Genomic DNA, 21,016 nt, shown 5'->3' on the forward strand with positions numbered 1-21,016 from the left:
TTAATGAGGGGGTTTCCAAAACTGGTCATGGAGCCCCAATTGAGTTAGTCCTATAGGCCACCTTTGTTAAAGATCAGCTACACCTAAAAGTAGTTGATGAATAAAACAAGTAATCAGTTCAATTAAAAGAACTCTAGTCCTTGAGGGCAGAAGAGTCCTTACATTTTAGTCCTAAGTGAACTCTAAATTTAACAAACCACCTTTTTATTCAAATTGAATGAAGAAATTGAATTAATACAGAATTATTGGAAATCATATGATACTCTTCATTCCATTTTTTGACACAAATGCTTCTGAATCAGTGACTTGTGTCATGTACTCCAGTTTCTATTTAGATGAAGGGTTTTTCCCTTGCAACATGCAACATGTTTCTTGAGCAATAATGAGGAGCTTGTAAGTGGTCCATCCAACTTGTGATTACTGGAAGGATCCATTTTGTGACTTACCTTTATTCTGCATCATTGATTCAAAGCCAGAGGGTGGATTCAACATGTTAACTAATTCCCATTATGTATGTCAAATAAATATGCTTTATTCCCATAGTTTTTTCATTTACATTTTGTAAGAAGTGTATTGAAAATTGGGCACCACGGTGGCTCAGTGTGCAGCATTGCTACCTCACAGTGCAATGTACCTCAGTACCTCACTAGGGTCATTTCCTGGGGTGCTATATTTGTGGAGTTTGTATGTTCTCAACATGATCATGTGGATTTTCTCTATGTTTTAGTGTCTTTGTGTGTTCTGCCATGGACATGTATCCTGTCCAAGGTTGTATCCTGCCTTGCATCCATTGCTTGCTGGGATAGACTGTGACTCCCCTGCACCCTATATATAATAAAGCATTTAAAAATGGATAGATATATTTTAAAAATTGCTTTCAGTGAGAGAGCCTAGATATGATTCCCTTTAGAGATATTCTTTTGTAGGTTTTTTTCTGGGAGCTTTGTATAATTATGAAGGACAGAACTCAGCCATCAAATAGAACTTTCTAATAACTTGACCTACTGAAGTCAGTAATAGTCTAAATAACAAATAGAGGGAATGCTGCAAGATAACATAAATTAAAATTTAACGTTTCAGTCCAAACATTTAAGCAACTTTTACAAGAAAATATATTTGCAGTCCAGCAGTTGAAATGGATCATTTTCATTTCATCCTGTCCTATTTTTTAATGTATTGTCACTTGTCAAGACAATTGACAAGACATAGTACAAACTGTAGTGTTTATTATACCCTGAACTGGGAAAGTCGACAAATACCAGCAAGTAGCAGGTATTGTATTTAAATGTGTACTCCATTGCACAATCTTCTGAAGTAAATTTACTGGTTTCTTTTCTCTTTTGATCATTGTAAGGAGAAATTATTTATTAAATTTGAGTTGACTGGACCTTATAAAAGTTATTGCAAGAACACATTTATTTCTTAAACTGAGCAAAATGAGACTGAGCAAAATAGTTCTTGTTTTTGCAGATTTAGGTCATTACACTACTGCATGGCTGTACTTAAAAGGAATGCATTTTTTAGTTTCCCCTTTTGCTGTTCTGTTCCATAGATGTCATTAGTGGTTATATAACTCAAAGATTAAAATAACCTCCTAATGCCTACCACAGGAATAAATAGTTTCATGCTCACAGGCCTCCAGAGGTTGACAGGCTTCAGAACACCTCTGCTCTGTATTGTGAACACTAAGTACAGTCTAAAGATGGGGAAGACTTCCCAAACAGAGTGTATATATAATGTGAGGCTGTCTCTCCCCTACAGTCTTACACTAAAAAGAACTTAGAATTTGATGAAACATTTGAAAGGAATAATTGGTTGCATCTGCAAACTTAGCTGTAAAATAAAGGGGGAAGACTGTGAAATTAGAAAGTAAAAGGAAACAAAGCTGGATAAGTGAAGTGAACAAGGCACAGAGATATTGGGCAAGAAAATGCAATGAGATGAATGGAGGTCAACTTGTCAGTGTGCCTCACACAATGAAGACCAGACCTCCAGACAAAGAGTGTCATGGGTGACAGTCACATCCAATTAAAATACGGCCCCAAGCTTCATACAGCTTGAAACTCTCTAAATGGCTAATAAGAAAGAGCTCTCAGAATGAATGGAATTAAAGGAAGTCATTCCAGCCTTGCCATTTGAAGATAATAACAAAGAAAAAGTAAAATGTATATGTGTGTTTTTAAAACAAAGTTGTCGACTCATTTTTTCTGTTAACATAAAACAAGTAAAATCATGATTATTGTTTAAAATTTATTTTAATTATTTATTATTTATGATAAATAAAATTGAGATTTTTAATCTCAGAACTGTTGAATAATTAATGTTTCTCAATTATTAATTTCACAGTATTTTAAAGAGTAAGTTGCTGCCTCAAGTACAATGTATACTATGCTGAATAAAGAATCCAAGATAATCCAAAATAATAATTAAAGGTCCAAATATTCAACCTCGAATATATCACCTATGTGCTGATAAAGGCTGTAGTGGGATGGCTTTCAAATAACAGAAAGACACTTATAAAAATTGATAAATATGGCTACAGACTACAGTGTTGCAGGTAGCTCATTAGATTTATATGGCTATTAACAGGATATTTAGGATAGGATAGATTTAGCTTATAGTAACGTTGTGTTTTCATTTACAGTCTCTATTATATCTTTAAATAGTACCAACACAATATCTTTGATTTCTCCTGCTATTTAGACTTTTAACTGTACTTTTTTTGTAAATGTTACTTTTATGTAGTTACAAAAATTAGACAGTCTTCAACTACAGAAATTAGACTGTCTTCAAAAGTAAGTCTTAATATCTGAAACACAGCAGGAGTTTCACAAAATAAAACTTTTCTATATTTATAGATAAAATAAGATGTGCATTGTATTTTTGACATATTATGGGAAGTCAATCAGTGCAAATTGGAAGAAATGTCTTTAAAAATTAAAACAAATGCACTTCATCTCATTGAAGAGCATTGGAGATAGTTTCACACCTAAAGTTTCAAGTAAAAGTTAAATATTGATGCCATATACAACAAAGAATCAAATAATTAGGAGGTGAAAAAACCACCACACTCAATATCCTTATATATTTTATGGATTGCCTATATGATATGACTGCCATTTCTGAGTGTATATTCAGAATTAAAGAATACCTTTCTTGTCCCTCTTTGTGCTCCAAGTTCTTATTTTTAAGCATCTATTTAATTTGTGAGATTTGGCACATAATATAGCTGGGACTGTGACTCTTCATGTTTGCTGTTGAATGGTTGATAGTGACGAAATCTCTGTTTTATTAGTTTCTTCAAATGCCATGAATGCTGACCTCTCTCAGCTGAAAATGCTGACTAATAATGCCATGTGAGTTTATCTTCTCTAAACCCTGGGCAACAGGAATTAAGGCTCAGAGGAGACCGTAACAAGAGGTGAGGTGGCAGAAGTGCATAAATAAATCCTGCTTGCGTGAAAAAAAATGGTATACCTTCACTTTATAAAAAAATTAACAGAAAGATTATAATATATAGATTAAGTGCTCAAATATTAAAAAAAAATCAAAATTACTGTTTTCAGCAAACCTGAGATTAATCCTGAGCAAATTGAATGGTGCAGTTTATGCACATCATAATATCACTTATATCTGTTATACTTTGTATTTAGTATAACAAATCATACAGTAGCTACATACAATAAAATGGTCTAAAATAACTATGAATCTTGGTAGCATCACACTTCCCCATCTCCCCTTCAAGGAATTCTGTCAAACATGCTATTTATGCAAGGAAAAATAAAACTTATTGATTGAAGGTATTGATTAAATGTTTTTTTGTGTCAATTAGATTAATTGATCATTAATAAAAAAATATGATAAATGGGAGGAGGCCATTTGACTCATCTAGTTCATCTGCTAGTTCATTGCTAATTAATTATTTCTCATCCAGTCATTTCCTGATACACAAAATGGGTTATTAGCTTCAACAATACTGGGTAGCTTGTTCCATATTCTCAAACTGACTATAAAACACTTGAGCCACTTTAATGTTTTCTTAAGCAGTAAATTACTTCACCTGGGCACAGATTAGTGGATGTAACCTATAGAATGGTAATATGGCTAATATGAAAATCAAGAATGAAAGCACAGAACAACAAATACGCCTCTTTTATTATGAAAACATTGCCTTTATACCATCATTATGTTGGATCTTAGACTAAGCCACCTCATTCGCCAGCAATGAAGCCATGCCCTCTGTAGTACCTGAATCAAGCACCTTTGGCAATTAGTATTGGGATAGTTTTACAGTATATCATTTTTGCACATCTAGATTTGGCAATATTAGATTTTTCTTCTTTGCAGAACTGTTCAAGCTCTGTCTAGGTCCTTGGGGTGAGGCCATAAAAGTCTGTAACTCTTTCAAATTTGCCATTGGCCTCTTGGTAGCATCTCTGATCAGTCTCCTTCTTGCAATTGACCTCTTGGTAGAATCATTGATCAGAGTCTTTTCTTCTCAGTCATCCAGTTTGGAGGGACAACCAATTTTTAGGCATTGTCTTCATGGTGACCTTCCACTTCTTAATAATCATCTCAGCCATGCTCCAAGGGATATTCAAGGCCTTTGAGTTTTCCTATCTTCTGATGAGTGCCTTTTTGCATCTTTGTCCAGGAGTTCTTTTGGAAGCTCTTTAGTGATCGTGATTGAGTCTTTGCTTTGAAATACTACTGAGCAGAGGAAACCTATAGGAACTGATGAATTTATCCTGGAATTATTTGTTCACTACATTTTAACGTAGATGTTTTAACGTAGATTTTAACTTGGTGTGTGACTTTGATGGTGAGTGGTTAAACCATTTTTATTTTTACTATAAAATTTTAAAATATGTTATCACTTGGAAAGTATGGGGTAGAATGTGTAGATCAAGGGAAAAAAAGGATTTAATGCATTTTAATTCCAGGATAAAGGGCAACAAAAGGTGAAAAGGGGGTTAGACTTGGATGCTGCACATTGGTGGTGGTGGAGGGGAGTCCCCATTACCTGGAAAGCGCTTTGAGTGGAGTGTCCAGAAAAGCGCTATATAATTGTAAGCAATTATTATTATAATTATTATGTAGGTACTGTATATCACTTATTAGCATGCTGTTCATCTTCCACTATAAGATTAACATGCACAATCAGCATCTGTCTTTACTTGATGTGATGGAGTAGAAGCAAATCTACTGTCTCAAAAACTATGCTGTGATATTTTTAATAGAGCTTTATATACCACAAATCTACTTTTTTACTCTACCTATCTACTCTAAGAGAGGTCTTAGAGCCTACAGCAGTGTTATCTTCATTTCACTGGGCTTGCAAAAGAGGGTTTCATGCCTCTTTTGTTCTTCCATCCTGGTTAATCTATCGAGGGAGAATTTAAGACAGACACAAAAACAAGCAATTCTGTTTGCTTGTATCCCTGTCACTGTGATGGAATTGTCCTCTATGGCCAAGGGCAAATGCACATAATGAGATCAAAATAGTATGCTGATCCTTGAATTCCATCTGTCCTAGTTATTCTGTGCTTTTAAGTAGAAGGAGAAAACTAAACTTTCTCAACAACCAGTTTAGGTAACTTATTGAATGATTACTTGAAAATATTTATTTGCTTTCATGGCCAGGGTTGCTTAAAAAAGCAATATGAAGAGAATTATTTGCACATGTGATTAAGAAGGTCAGGAGAGCAATTTTTGCAGAGTTTCCACTACCAGCTGCTACCATAAGCCCACCAGGAGCAAATACTGTCTATACTGTGCATAGGATTGAATTGCTTCCTACTTAACTGAAGGTATTTAAGGTAAAGGAATTGGTGACACTGAGCTCAGCAGCATTGTCAAGCCTTTCATTAAGATTTAGAAATATGTCAAGGGCTTAAATCAAGGCCTCCAGTCAAGGGCATACAGTACAGTATATAAAGAATATGAATTATTAGCCCTTAGAAAATATTCATTTTGCTATTTTGTAATAAAGTGTGATTTTAGCATGAATCTCACAGCCTTTTCTCTCTTCACTGGTTTTTCTTTTGAGCAGCTGAAAACTCAGAGTGAAAACCAAGTCAACTGACCAGTGCTGGCATTCCAATTTTATGCATACAGTATCTATCAGTTTCCTAACTGCCACAACTTTATTAGTTTGATTTTGAGCCACTCAGGTGTGTCTATACTTTCAGGCTGTATTTTAAATTTCAAATCAGAAAGAAGAGGTCAGGTCTTCAGTATGTCATGTCTGACCTTCAGTCTGGTCCTGCTCTCTGTACAGTTTAGACATGTAAAGGGAAAAGCCCTACCATAGGAGGTATCAGCTTTTTTTTGCAGTTGCCTCAGGATAATTACCTTTTACTCTGCACCAGTATCAGAATTAAAATACAGGGGAAGCCTAAATAGCTCCACCAGTAAAAGCATTTATTCAGAATGCAGGTTTAGCTCCATATAGCATGTTAAACATGAAATACATTTTGTCATAATTATTGTGGCAATAATTATATTTAAATATAATTATGCACAATAATTATGTGGCATTTTGTGATTAAAGAGAATCTCTGCTGCTTTCTAAATCTTTTACAGAACTGGGAAAAACTCAGAACGGCAGAGCACGGACAATAACTCAACAGTATTTTCTTAAATTAGTCTATTTTTATGCATTTCTCTTCCGCATTTCTGTACTATTTGCTTGAAAACAACAGCATCAGGGAACATTATGGACTTAGGCATTGTGACTTTTATGACAATGATCCAAAACAAACAGCAACAATGTCTAGCATGAAACCATAGGGTGAAAAAGCCAACAGAATCCCCTGATTTAAAGAACTCATCACAGCATTTATTGTCAGCTATCACTACCAGCTATAGAAATATATTTATATTCACAAATTAGTATTATCAGTAACATTTAGAAACATTTTTATACTTTGGTTATTTTCATTTTTTACTGCCAAAATTTCCCCTTAGTTACCTGAGTCCATGTTAATTTTCCATGTTCTGTATATTTAAAGAGCTTTTAAAACAGATTACATATATCTATTTTCACCTATTGATCTTCTGTGGGCCATAAAGTGCTAAATCTGACATGCTGAAACACACCACAGTATAGTGAACCTTGCTTACTGCTAATCCAAGTTTTGATGCAGATTCTAGATAGCTGCATCTGTAACTAAACTAACAATGTTAACTATCACTGCATTGTATGACAGATGTTACTAGAGATGTCAATCTAGTTCTCACTAGAGAATGAACTGTCATGTCTCTATCCCTGACCTGTCACATTGGCACGGTAAATTGTGGGTGATGGCTCACGCAGTTTAGCACTCAAATTTGTCTTGTTTTGCAAAAGGTCACATCTTCTGTCATACACCAATCCATGCAGGAAACAGAAACTCTGCTGAGACAGAAGAAACCAATGCTGTCACCCCACATATTGCCCTATAAATCCCTCTGAAACTACGAAAGCTAATAAAAATGATTGGATTAGCAGGGGCATATGTTAACTGTCAGTTATTGATTACATAATACAGATTGTCTTGGCATTTGGAACTTGTTTTAAAATAGAGAGGTGCATCAGTTTGAGAAGAAATCACACACCTGTGTTCTATAAACCTTAAAGGTCATATGGGAAAAGAATTGCCCCCTCAAAGTACTTTGTCCTATGTTGCATTTTTGAAGAATTTATAATTACCAAAATGACAGTATCTGAATAGAGATTTTCTTACACTCATATCACTATTGTGATTCGTGACTACATTGCCCATTATTAGTTCTGCTCCACTTTGCATTGTCCCCACAAGCGCAGTTACAGAAGGGTCACCCACACACTCATCCACTGACAATGCAGGCTGGAGCTAATGTGACTCTAGGCATTCTTCCATAGTATCTCAGTAGCAATACAGTTGATCAGAGTCCTTGATGCATTTCCATTATTACAAATCCTTCAAGATTGCAAAACAAGCATGGGATACTAAAATTGCATGTGAAAATTGACAGATGAGAACAAATATCAAGTTCCTCTTTGAGAGGCCCTTGTCCATTAACAGGCTAGAGTAAAAGTGAAGGGACTTTGTCTTCCCACCTCTCTGCTATCACTCATGCTTACCCTAATGAAGCAAGACATGTGCTACTATTCTGCAAATGTAAGCCTGTAGACACTGGGAGCATTTTCTATTTAAAAGGACATTATATATGCTGTATATCCCCAGAGCAACCCCAAAGGTTGCATTTAGAAATGGGTGTTGTGGATTTGTCTTTGAAGCCTGGAGCCTCAGAAGGCTTCTGAAGCCTAGGATCATCAGAAAAAGAATAGTCTTTTCCTAATGAATGGCCATTTCCTGGGCTATTTCAAGCAAATTCAGAAACACCTTATATCCCTCTAACTAGAATTAGAGTATCTGTCTATCACTGTGTTGCTGGGACAGACATGTATTTCTCTATTATCTAGAAAACAGAAGCCTAATTATGAATGACAAAGATGGTGCTAACTAAATATAGCATTGTCTTTAAGAGGAAAACCTGTAATCAGATGTAATGCAATTAGGTAAATAAAAGAAAAATAAGACAGTCAAGCACTTTGTTGCATGTGTGAAAAGATTATTACTGTTAATGTTATTTTCTGATGGGACAAGATTTTTGGCTTTTAGTCACTTTGAATCCCCACCAGGATTTTCAGACAGCATGATGTTTACTTCAGTGTATGTGTGTCCATTTTCTCCTCGTGCTCAGTGTTCATTAAATACAGCCAAACAGAAACAGAAAAATGACAGATGGGATGATTGAGCAGAGACAACTTGACTGAGATCTGTGAAAAAGAAGTCCACAGGACAGGGTAATATGAAGTTCTATGTACTGTCAATTAAATAATAAGATCCAATGTAAGACAGCCAAAACTTTACTAAATAAAATTTCCTTATTAACAAGTTTATTGTTGTTTAGAGGTCAGTCTTGCAATGGTAAAGAAAGGGATGTCTTGTAGCGAAAAAAGTTTCTATCTTGTAGTTTGTCTCAATAAGAAGGAAGGATAAAAGACTTTTGATATTTCATACAATAACTTGACACAGAAAAAAATAAAACAGGGCTTATTAACCTCTTGCAAATCCTTTTTCACTTAGAAGCTATGATATTTCAAAACCTGATCAATTGTGTTGTCATGTGTTCATCACATACTGGAACCACACTGTAGCACAGTGATAGTTAATATTGTATGTGGGCTCCTTGGGAGGTGACTCAAAAGAGGATGACAGCTGAAGACACCAATTGAACACTGGAAAGGTACCTTAATTCTTATTGCAGCAAGCAGGGCATAGAGAATCAATCAATTGCTATATACAAAAACGATCTTTTGTCACTCTTTATAGAAACAACTTGTGTAATAACTTTTACATAGTTTTGTTTCTTTTTAATACCAAATGCTACATGTATTTCTGATTAAAACTTTGTTTAAAGTCAGTTCATTTTATAAAAAAAACAAAGGCCTTCATTCCCTAGTTTAAAGTTAAATTATAATGGAACTAAACTCCACATAATGTAGTTGTATATAATTAAATTTTGGAGTTATAAGTGGCTGCCTGTGGTTTTGATGAATTGCCGCTGCCACAAAATGAACTGCTTATGGTCTTTGACACTACTGATGGTTATACAAAATCCAGGCAGAAGCCAATTCATGGGCACACCTAGGAAATCATCACAATGGCACTCAGCTTGGCTGAAAATTTTAAAGTCTGGATGAGCATTGAATTTGTGATAATTGATTTTTCTTGGATTTACATACAAAAATCTAAAACAAGTAGCATATCATGCAAAGCTCTCATGGCAATTGTCTTACTTTTGTAAAGTGAACTGTTTATACATATAAATATATATACGATACCTATTATGTTTTTCCCTTTAACTTTCATTATTTTAAGTAATGTACTGTTTGCTTGAATTAGTCTCTCATTCACAATAACAGGTGGACAAAATGGAACACTATTTCCCATGTTTGAAGTCTTTTCTGAGTGTTCATAACTGGAAAATAAAAAGCAATTTAGTATCAATAGTTTATGTCACCAAGTTGGTTTTAGTTGGGGTCTAATGTGTCTGTTATTACTCCACTGATTAATTATAGAGTGATGACTTTGTGGTGCAGTGAGTTTGAGTTCTGTGAATTGCACAAGAAGCTTTGTCTGGGAAAGCAACTCAGATAAAAATAATAATTTGACTCAAAGGGAACATCAGTGCCATACTACAGACAGTATCCAAAATACTGATGTCATGAAGGTGTTGTTCTTTTGATAAGTGGGATATATTGATTAATGTACTGTACTTGCTTTTCTTTCTTATTTTTACCTAGCCATTGCATTCAACAGGGTAAATAATCTCATCACCTTTAATAACATAAGAATGGTTACATATGAGAGGAGGCCATCTAGCCAGTTTGGTAGCTATAAATAGTTAATCGATCCAAGGATCTCATTCAGCTATTTTTTGAAAGCTGCCAGAGTATCAGCTTCAATAACAAGGCTGAGTAGCTCATTGTATCCACTAACAAAAACCCTCTTTGCCCTCTCACCGAGGACCTGATTTAGTGCTTGCACACCAGAGTCAATTGTGTCTCATTGTTGTAATGCATTTATAGCTAAAATGCATGTCCTTTTTTCTCTAAAAATAATATACATCAACATATATATACATAGGAAATGATCTAAACTGTAGGGAACCAGTAACGTCTGCAAACAGCTGTATTTTTTTTATTTGTAGGCCCTTTTTCTGTCCAGTTTACATTTGAAAACAGCATGGGTATGTGGTAGGTAGCAGAGTACCGCCCCTGAGTTTTCCTCTGAAAGTACGCCTGCACTGATGCACAGATTGTCTTTTTGTTGTTGTATAGAATTCCTGAAGGGCCCATTGACCAGGGACCTGGAGCAGCTGGCCGGGTTCACATTTTAGAGGAGCAGCTCATTAAGGCCAAAGAACAGATCGAGAGCTTCAGGAGATCATCTGGAGATGGTCAGTGACTTTTCCTGATTCGTGGGGCTTAGGCAGGGGACAGATGCCAGGGTGTATATAATTTTAACTATGAACTACTCAGAATGAAAAAAAGATAGCACTGACAGATTTCTGCTGTGTTAGGAAGCATTCTAAAATTGAAAAGTGAAGCTTTCTGAAAATATACTGCAGGACATTCAGAAAACTTCATATCCAGATGAACTCACTTCCAGCCCATTTTCTTAATGACATTGCTTTAGTTAAACATGTTAATAATTTAGCATATTTCAGATTTCTGGACAGCTTTACCTCTTCAGTTTCTGTCAGATTCTGGTGAATGATAATTAAGTTACCTTAATTAATTAGAATAAATTAATGAATTTACAAAGGTGTTGGGTCAGCGTTTTCCAAACCATTCTACTGTACCTGGTATTTTCACACTATGGACGCATTGTATTGGTATGACTTCCTTACTCTCTGCATAATTAATTATACAGTGATGTGAAAAAGAAAGTACACTAACTTAAGATTCTATGGTTTTACATATTAAGACAAATCTGACCTTCACCTAGTCCTCACAAGGTCCTAACAATAGATACGTTTAACTTTATGTGACAAATAACACACACACAAATTTTACTTTGTCATTATTTATTAACCCAAAAAAATCAGCCAACATTCAGAAGCCTAAGAAGAAGAAAAAATAAGTTCACCCCATGATTCAGTAATGTGTGGAACCACCTTTCGCAGTAATAACTTAAGTAAAAACAGTAAATGTTTCCTCTAAAAGATTATCAGTCTCTTACATTCCTGGGAGGAATTCTGGCCCACTCCTCCACACAAAACTGCTTCGGCTTGGTGGTATTTGAGGGCATTTGTTTATGAGGCCCCATCCATCCTCTGTCAGTGATTCTACAAATGAAAAATATTCAAGCCCATGGTGACTGTACACAGGACTTGTCATCATGGCAAGATCTGAAACCAACCCTGAAAATCAATCAAGTCACAAAACATCTGCAGATTTTCTCTCACTTCATCTAATGTCAGCACCTGTCCCTCAATTATCAAGAAATGACTGAATGGGAATGGTTTTTCATTGGGGGAGGACATCCAGGAAGAAACTTTTGCTCACTAAAAAGAACATGATTGATTCAAGTACACCCAGTGAATGCATAACTGGAGGATGAAAAATTTAAATTTTTGGCCACAAAAAAGTGTCCAGATCATAACGCTCCCACCTGTACTTGGTGATCATATGATCAGGTGAGAGTAACATGTTTTGCTGTCTCAGGACCCAGATGGCCTGCCATCATCATGATGGTACCATGAGTTTTGTGTTGTATCAGCAAGTTCTAAAGGGGTCTAGAGGAGACTCATTTTCAGCCAAAAGTTATGCAGCAAAGCAGATCTACAATGGAATGCCTGAAGAAGAGGATATTGGCCATGTCAAAGTCTGAACCTAAACACTATTGAAATGTTATGGTAGGACATGAAGTAAGCTGTTCATGCAGAGAAACCCCCAAGAGTTACTGACTTGAAGGAGTTCACTAAGGAAGAATAGGTTAAAATTCATAAAACCTGATGCAAGGGACTAATTAAAGGTTATAGGAAACATCTAGTTGCTGCATCAGGGTAGTGCCACCTGTTACTGAACTCACAGTCTTCACACAAGAATATTTACTGTTCGTTCGTTTTGTTAATTAAATAATCTGTGTATATCTTATGTCTTTGTGTCTTTGTGTATATGTACTCAAGATCAAAAGATCTTTTTCTTTAATGAAGACTTTTGTGAAGATCCAATAGTATTAATTTATATATAGGATATATATAAATATATAGGAGAAGAAAGATCAACTTCTTCTCAACACTTTAGTAATGATCACAAATCTTGCATTGCACACAAACCTGCTCACTTGGCCTCTTTTATTATTGTTTGATAAAGGCCTTGTGTTCAGCAGACAATAAAAAGATAATCAAAAATAAAGGCATTAACTTTAGTTTTCCTTTGGGCTTTCATACATACCTGCAGTGCAGTTTTACACACAGTTTCTGTTTTTCTCTTACTCTGATGATGCTTGTGCCCTCAGCAGGTCCAGGACAAAATCAGGAAAAGTTACGTCGCAAAGTTGAGAATGGAGTTAAAGAGCTGTGGTACTTCATCAGGAGTGAATTAAAGAAATTAACACATGTCGAGCCTGGTGAACTCCAAAAACACACTGAAGGGCTATTGGAAGACTTGGGACATCAACAAAGGTAGGACAGGAGTGCAAATCGTCTGGTCTTTTTGTTATAATTTACCACAGTTAAGGACTATAGGCCCCTAAACACCGATCAGTTAATGGTTTAGAAAAAATCAACTCAAATATTTACTTTTCTGCATGGATGAGAGATTGCTCTTTAGGTGAAAAAAATAAATAAAAACACCCAAACATGCTGAGCTAAGCTTAAATTTACACCTAGGTTTTGAATATGTACATACATACTTGCAGGCATGCTGGACAGTTACACATTACAATGACATAAGAATTCAAGGACTCCAGCAAATGGGTGGCCATGTTAAGACAGAAAAGCAATTTCACGTTACACATAGAGTTGTAGAGATCTGGAGGAAAAAAAGCCATGCAAATAAAGCTGATCTTTTGGGGTTGTATTACACTAAGCCTCTAGGAACCAAATAAGCAAGATGGATGCCTCTCATTCGCAGTTTTTCTTATATTTTTATGAAGGATAACTGATAAAGCTCTTTACTTGGATGCCCAAGTGATGGTGGTTATGAAGGATCTAATTTTGGGCAAGCTCTGAAAGGGATCAATGCTTTCATTGAAAATTGCAGCAATTGTATGCAATAATATGGCCATTTTTAAATGTCTTCAAAATGCAAAATTTGAATGGTTTATGTAAAAAAAAGCTGACTAAACCTGTGGGGATGGAGAAGAATTCCAAATATTTTTTCTTCCCGCTAAGAAAACAATAAACCACACATTGAATTAAGCTCTTTGTACAAGTTTTTCAGGCATGCTGTTTTGTTTTTCATTGATGGTAAGCTGCCCTCTGCACATCTGGTATGATTGATACAGTTTGGACAATCTGACATTGGAAAACTGATAACATGAGAGTTTATATGAATGTAAAACATTTATTTTAACCCTTCTTATTTCCATAGCAGTACTGTTCTTTAGGCAGATTGTGCTGCACATTGTTTGTTAAGCTTGTAATTTCATTTTGGGTTTGGTAGGCTGTATAGTTTGTTACAGCAATTAGGAATGTTCAAATAAAAAGTGAAAAAAAGGTTCTGCTTCATAATACAAATTGTATCCAAATAAAAAAAAATAGAAATTGGAATACCAAAGTTTTTATTATCTTGGTTATTTTAATATTAAAATCTGATCATAAGGATCATAAACAGAATTTAGTTTGTCCTAGGCCTTCCTTCCTTTTTAGTCTCTTAAATTTCTAGGATGCTCAGACCTGTGGACTATCTAAAATTACAATCTAATTGCTAAGGATTAGGTTGCCCAAGGTCTTGTGTTAAAATTGAGCCACCCTTTGGCATAAATTGAATGGGAACTTTAGGAAGGGCATACAGGACCAATACAAACACTCAGTACTTTAATTCTAGAGTTTTTTGCATACAGTATGTCTTGACAGTTGTAGGTTATGAAGCATGTCAGCCTGGGAATCTTCAGCTTCTGTTTAACAATCTCCTTTCTCTTGAAAATGTATGACAAACTTCCAGAATTATAAGTTGGACAATGTCATTTTGTTGTGTTTAGCGAAGAGTTCCCCCTATCCTATTATAATTCACATGGTAATAATACCAAACCCCACAGCTCCAACAAACGCACACTAAAAGCTAGTCTGCTTACACCAAAGTTAACTTCATCTTTGCTTTTGTCTTCCATCTTGGTCTGGGTTTTGTTGCTATAACTGAAATACCTTGGAAGTAAATTCAAATAGGTCACATCTCATTATTGTCATCTATCATATCATCTATTATAATTCCTTCTTGGGTAGATGCTAAAATTATCTGTCTGCTTCACCTAATCCACAATTTTGCAGTTTACCTTAGGCATTTTTCTTTATGGCTTTCCTCATACTATTCCATTTCTCCCATCCCTTCTCTGCCTCCCTTTTGCCACGCATGACATTCAGAGCCCTAGTCTAAACGATTCTGCTCCTACTTGTCTTCAGCTCCTTATCTCTATCTACTCCCTCTTGCACTATCTAGTCCTGCTCTGCCACCAGATTTTCTGTGCCCCCTTTCCATTCACCCACTTAAATAACCTGCCCATTCTCCATCCTCACTACTACAGATGCAGCCATTCAAAGTGCGCGTTACAGACACGTACAGCAGGTGGCGTCGCTCAGTGTGACGCAAGATGACGCGTGGCACCGCAGTACGTGATTGGTTGACCAACAGGGGCACTCGTGGTCCGTTGGTCTGTCGTAGAAAGACTTACAGTAAACGTCTTTGCTGTGCCCGTTGTAGATATTGAATTTTACCACTGAAGGGAAATCTTAGTAGCTGAGCATAAAAAGAATAGGAGCATACTGTAACGCGTGTGAAGGCCATAAACGATATTAATTTTGGAACATAAACATACAGTATATAGCTGGTCTTGGTACTTTAAAGAAAAAAATACACACCAGTATTCCATTTCTCCCTAAACATTTTAAGCTTTGAAGTCTTTAACTAACGTGATACCGGAGTCAACAAGCATACTTTTAGAATTTGATTAAAAGGGAATATAATATGGAATCGCGTATCTAAAGAATTTAATAACGGTATTCGTATGCTGCGACAGGGCTGTGTAGGGCTGTTTCGCTTGCCTGTTCATGCGAGCTGTCTTGTAGCCGACTGGTCTAGGTGCGTGACTACCAACTGGCAGGTTGTGTGTTCGAATCCAGCTGGTGCCGGACTTTTCTTTTAACAAACATTTCTTCGAAAAAATAGAATAGCGATATTATGGACAATCAATTGACTTTTATATTTCAAAATATCGCAACATGATCGATATTTGCGATATTTTGAACATATCTTCCCTTCTGACAGCGGTTCTTGCTTCTATTGTGTGTGTGTGTGCAACAGAGTAAATTTTTATAGAGAAATGGAGGCTGGACAGTATGCGTTACAATATAAACATTTATTTTGATTTAAATCGTGTTCTGATTTAAATCGCAAACGCGTGTTTAATTATGTGTGTTTTTTAATCATAATCAGGCTAATGCATTTCTACATTTTCTGTATGAACCAGCTTAGAGGTTCATACAGAAAGACAGCTTGTGTTTAAATTGAGTGTAAGGTAATTTATGCTTCTAAAGTCATGGTCAGCATTTATTATTGTACTGTGCTGTAAACTTTTTCTGTGTCTAGTCACATTATTTTATAGCGTTTTTATTGCGTTATTAAATCCGGTGGCGCTGTGTGTTAGTTTCCTGACTCCCATTATTTAAACTGCCACACTGATCATTCATCTCTAAATAAACTTTATTTTATATAGCGTTTTAAGCGAATAGGTAATTAGATTGCTCATAAACCTAATCGCTTTTTCTACATAAACACAGCGTGATTGCTCTCTGAAAATGCTTTTCCTTTATTTTTAAAGTAGGCTCAGATTTCAACTATAGATCGTATTATTATAAACTTTCTTGGAAAAATGTATTTTATGTAAACCATGTTTGCTATTAATTCATTTAGGGCTAAAATACGTTCATTGTCTTCCAATCGAGTCGAGTTGACATTGGAAGCCTGCCACACCCGGACTGTTAAACCAACGCATTAGCACGTCAAAGCCCGTATTGGTATTGAGCCAGTATTGGCTTTAGTATTCCCCCCCTCTCCCCTCAATTCAATTCAATTCAAGGTGTTTTATTTGCATGACAGATGGGTACAAGCAGTGTTGGGTATGTATATTGTAACGCTTACGGCAGACAGGCACTGTGTAAGAGCCGGCGCACCAGAGCAGCGCACCGAGGGAGCGTCTGCATTTATAACTTAGTTTTTAAAATTAGTCAAGCAATATGAAGCATCTCCTTTTACGTTTAAGTCCCTTAAATACATTGAGCACAGCTTTCTCACCACTTAAGATTGCTTTTGATACCATCCTTACACAAAGCAGAAGGGAGATCTTAGTGCCTGAGCATAAAAAGAATAGGAGCATACTGCAACGCGTGTGAAGTCCATAAACGATATTAATTTTGGAACTTAAACATACAGTATATGGCTGGTCTCGGTACTTTAAAGAAAACATACACACCAGTATTCCATTTCTCCCTAAACATTTTAAGCATCGAAGTCTTTAACTAACACGATACCGGAGTCAACAAGCATACTTTTAGAATTGGATTAAAAGGGAATATAATATGGAATCGCGTATCTCAAGAAATTAATAACGATATAATTATATTCATGTTGCAAAAGAACTGCAACGGACATAAAAACTCCCTTGCTTTTAACAGAGCGTTCCATAATTTCTAACTACGAAAATGCCAGGTGAAAGGATTTGTAAACATATTTTGTTAAAGCGAGTCAGTTTTTTCCGCAACACATAAAAGACATTTTTCCAAGAAAGTTTAGCCTTTGTCACTAATGAAACCACTAAATAAAGACATAAATATAGAAATCTTAAGATTTGTTTTATTTAATGTTGGTAGCAGGATGAACTGTCAGAGTGTATATTTTGTCGCAGAGTTGCTGCAAGATGTTAACAGTGAAAAAGGTATTTAGAAATGAGTTATTTCAAGATGAAAATTTTCAGAATAATTGCAAATCTAGCAGGATAGAGAAAGCACAGAAAACTGGCAGTTAGATTGATCAGATTAGTATGAAAAGTCATTTAGCAAAGGGAATGAGAAGAGTGACAAACTAGTATACTTTAGATCTTTTTAAATCTGATCATGTTTCCCTATAACAATAATAAAAAACTTTATTTGATATATCACCATTAAAGGTGGCATCTCAAAGCAATACAGTAGGACCACAGATTACAAAGTAAATGCATATAAGAAAGACAAGCAGTTAGAGGTGCTACCAAAATTAGAAAATGAAGCAGATACAGACACAGTCTTCTGAAAAGAAAGGTTCTGAGGTTAGATCTAAACTGGCCCTGGTGTGTGTGTGTTTGTGTCTGTCTGTCCTGTGATGGACTGGCGCTATGTCCAGGGTGTATTCTGCCTTGTGTCCGTCGCTTACTGGGATAGGCTCCAAATCCTCTGTACTGGATAAAGAGATTAGAAATGGATGGAAGTAAAGGCACTGTGTGGATGGAACTATACACAGTGTTAGAAACCCACTATGAAATGGCAGCATCTCACTGAGAATAAAACATTTTATAGTGCTGGCTTAAGGAAACAGCCTTTCCACCTCTCTTGCACATCAGTATCCATACCTAGTTATTTAAACAAATTGCCTCTAATTATAAACATCTTAATATGCTGGCTCTGTGGATCCGCATCAGCTATGTTTGCCCATTCCTTCAATTCATATGCATCCAACACACAGTTCAAAGCTAGCAACTACACAAAATCTAAAATATGAGCTCTACTTGCCACTTACAATACCAACAGTACCAGCTAACTTTAGTAGTGACATTTTCATGGATCTTTTTAACAATAAAATTTACAACATCAGACTTCAGACACAATTAAACAGGCCTCAAAAAGTCTGGTACAAACATTTTCAGCATGGAATAAACCTTTACTTTAATGGTATAAACCTTAAATGGATTCATATTCTCAATAAGATTTGGTGCTCAGTAACATGACTTAGAAAATGACAGAAGACATACGTATCATGCTTATCCTTCTATTTTTCATAATCGTAAACTCCTTAAGGCAGTTACATTTTCTCTGTTCTGACCTGGAGTTACAGAGAAATTTAAATTCTAATAAGAGATTTGTAATGAGGAAAGTCATACCAATCACTCATACCAGGATTTGCAATTACAATACAAATACTTTCTTTCTGTATGTGTTTATTTTGCAGTTTGAGTCTATGGCATTCCTTTGGGGGTCTATACTCCAAGGCATTACTTTTTTATGGGAACATGACATTTTTTTAAAGTCTTTTAATGCAAGCTTCATATAAACCCTTAGCGGTGGTTACTGTCTGGAGCAGGTACTTGAATGGCACAGATTCATTGAAATGATTCAATTTCTTTTGAAAATATTTGGGATAATACATATTCCAGAAATCACAGCCATTGAATTATCCAGAAATTAATTTCTCTCAGGGTGTATTTAACCCCTCATGGATGGCATTGTATGAAATGAGTTTGTAGTTCCCCATTTGCCTCTATTATGAGATGCTGTGGACACTATTTTATACATTTTAGGAGTGTCCATAGGAAGGTATGTTCTAGAAAGAGTGAACTTCTGTTTTGCCATTATTTTTAATAGGGGCGTTACATGTTTACACTTGGTGCTCCTACTAGAGGAGAGGATATGATTAATCTAGGCTTATCACAGAAACTGAAACACATCTGGTTGGTGAGTCTACTGTGGGTAAAATGTTACTGGTACCGCATGTTGTAAAGCTCGGTATTTTCTCTCTTGGCCTGACTTTTTTTAATGTCTGAGTGTTAGAATCCATGTTGTTGCTGGTAAGGGAATGGTAGGTGCTGTGATTGACACAGTCAAAGCCTTGTTCAGAGATACCATTGTAGCTGTTTGACAGTATTTTAGATGCCCTTAGTTAAAAGCATGGGAGGAAGTACTGCCAAGGGAAGGGGGGGGAGCAAGGATTTTTTCTTTGAGTTTGTGAGGTTATTTTTTGTTATATTGTGTTTCAGAAAGCAAGAAAATAAGATTTACTGTATGATAAAAAGATAAAGAGCTGGAGTAGATCCTAAGATCAGTTTGCTACCAGCAATCAAACAAAAAAATGGAAAGAATTGTCTCCTCCTGATTGGAACCTTTCTTACTGTCTTATTATAATTTATCAGGCTACCTTTTAATTTCCACTGAGAGAAGGAAGTCACTTGTCATGCAGCTATTTTATTCTTCATTGCACAATATGCTCTAAGTTAGCAAATGAAACATGAAATAAATCAAGAATACGATTAACATGAATGTATAAACATCCAAACTATACTTTATCACATTTAATTATTGGGTTAGCTTTTTATTGAGCCAAAATGTTATAAATGTGTGAACGTCTGTAAAATGGAAATATTTATATTTTTCTCTTTTCTGTTACCTGCCTGACAGTATTTTGTATCCCATTCTGTATATTACTGGAAAATATTAGACCCAACCTAAAGAATTCATGGGGGTAGTGGGACACAGTACTGCAAAGAGTCTCCTAAAGGGACAGAGCTATTAGTACTTATGTGTTTGAGTCTGGAGAATATAGTAAACTCTAAACATTAAGGGAATGCATGGAATCGGAAAATATAAATTGCATAGTACACAAGACTTAACTGGTTTTATTCTAGGAAAGCAGACAAGACTGAGTCATGGGACTCAGAGGATCCAAGGCTAGACTGAGTATAATAGGCTTCGGGCTTCTATTGTGACATCTACTGTAAATTACAGAAATGTTAAAAGTAAACAAAATAAAGTAACTAAAATGTGGTCTGAAATCACCCCTTTAGACACCCCTTTTACTTCCCTGGTGTCAGATATGAAAGGCAATAGTCTCCCGTTCTGTCTGCTGTGTGTTGCAGCAGAGGGACTCCCTGCAGCTGAAAGGGGCAGAGTAACTTGCATGCCCTCTAGTACAGTTTACACATGCACGACTTTAAAAGCTAGCAAGACAGGTTTCGATTCACATTAGCTGGCGAGCCTTGTTAAAAAAACGAATGATAATGTAACATGCCACTGTTCATGAACAAAGTTATACTGAGATTTCCTAAGATACGCGATTAAAAAATAAATAAATAAAAATTTGAATCTCCTGCGGAACACATTCCATAAGAATCAGCGGTTTTACAGTATATATCGCCTTTAAAGGTGGCTTCTCAAAACGCTTTACGGGATAAAAACAACCAGAACAGCAGCAACAACAATATTGTATTTCGTTGCACTTTGAAAACCAAGTAATAAC

At 35.8% G+C, this 21,016-nt stretch overlaps 1 protein-coding gene across 9 annotated transcripts in view; it reads left to right on the forward strand.

Annotated features, from left to right (window-relative positions):
* Nucleotides 1-21,016, forward strand: part of fut8a (fucosyltransferase 8a (alpha (1,6) fucosyltransferase)) — a 401,280-nt gene that overhangs the window by 286,556 nt on the left and 93,708 nt on the right. For 6 of the 9 annotated variants that reach the window (XM_088924800.1, XM_088924802.1, XM_088924801.1 and 3 more), the window contains 2 exons: nt 10,874-10,992; nt 13,059-13,224. In XM_088924800.1, the coding sequence (XP_088780926.1) occupies nt 10,874-10,992; nt 13,059-13,224 (285 nt within the window). The remainder of the gene's footprint in view (nt 1-10,873; nt 10,993-13,058; nt 13,225-21,016) is intronic. The other 3 variants (XM_088924806.1, XM_088924807.1, XM_088924809.1) reach the window with 1 other exon arrangement.

The sequence above is a fragment of the Atractosteus spatula genome, chromosome 9 (assembly GCF_055471065.1).
Source record: "Atractosteus spatula isolate fAtrSpa1 chromosome 9, fAtrSpa1.hap1, whole genome shotgun sequence".
In the NCBI taxonomy this organism is placed as follows: Eukaryota; Metazoa; Chordata; class Actinopteri; order Semionotiformes; family Lepisosteidae; genus Atractosteus; species Atractosteus spatula.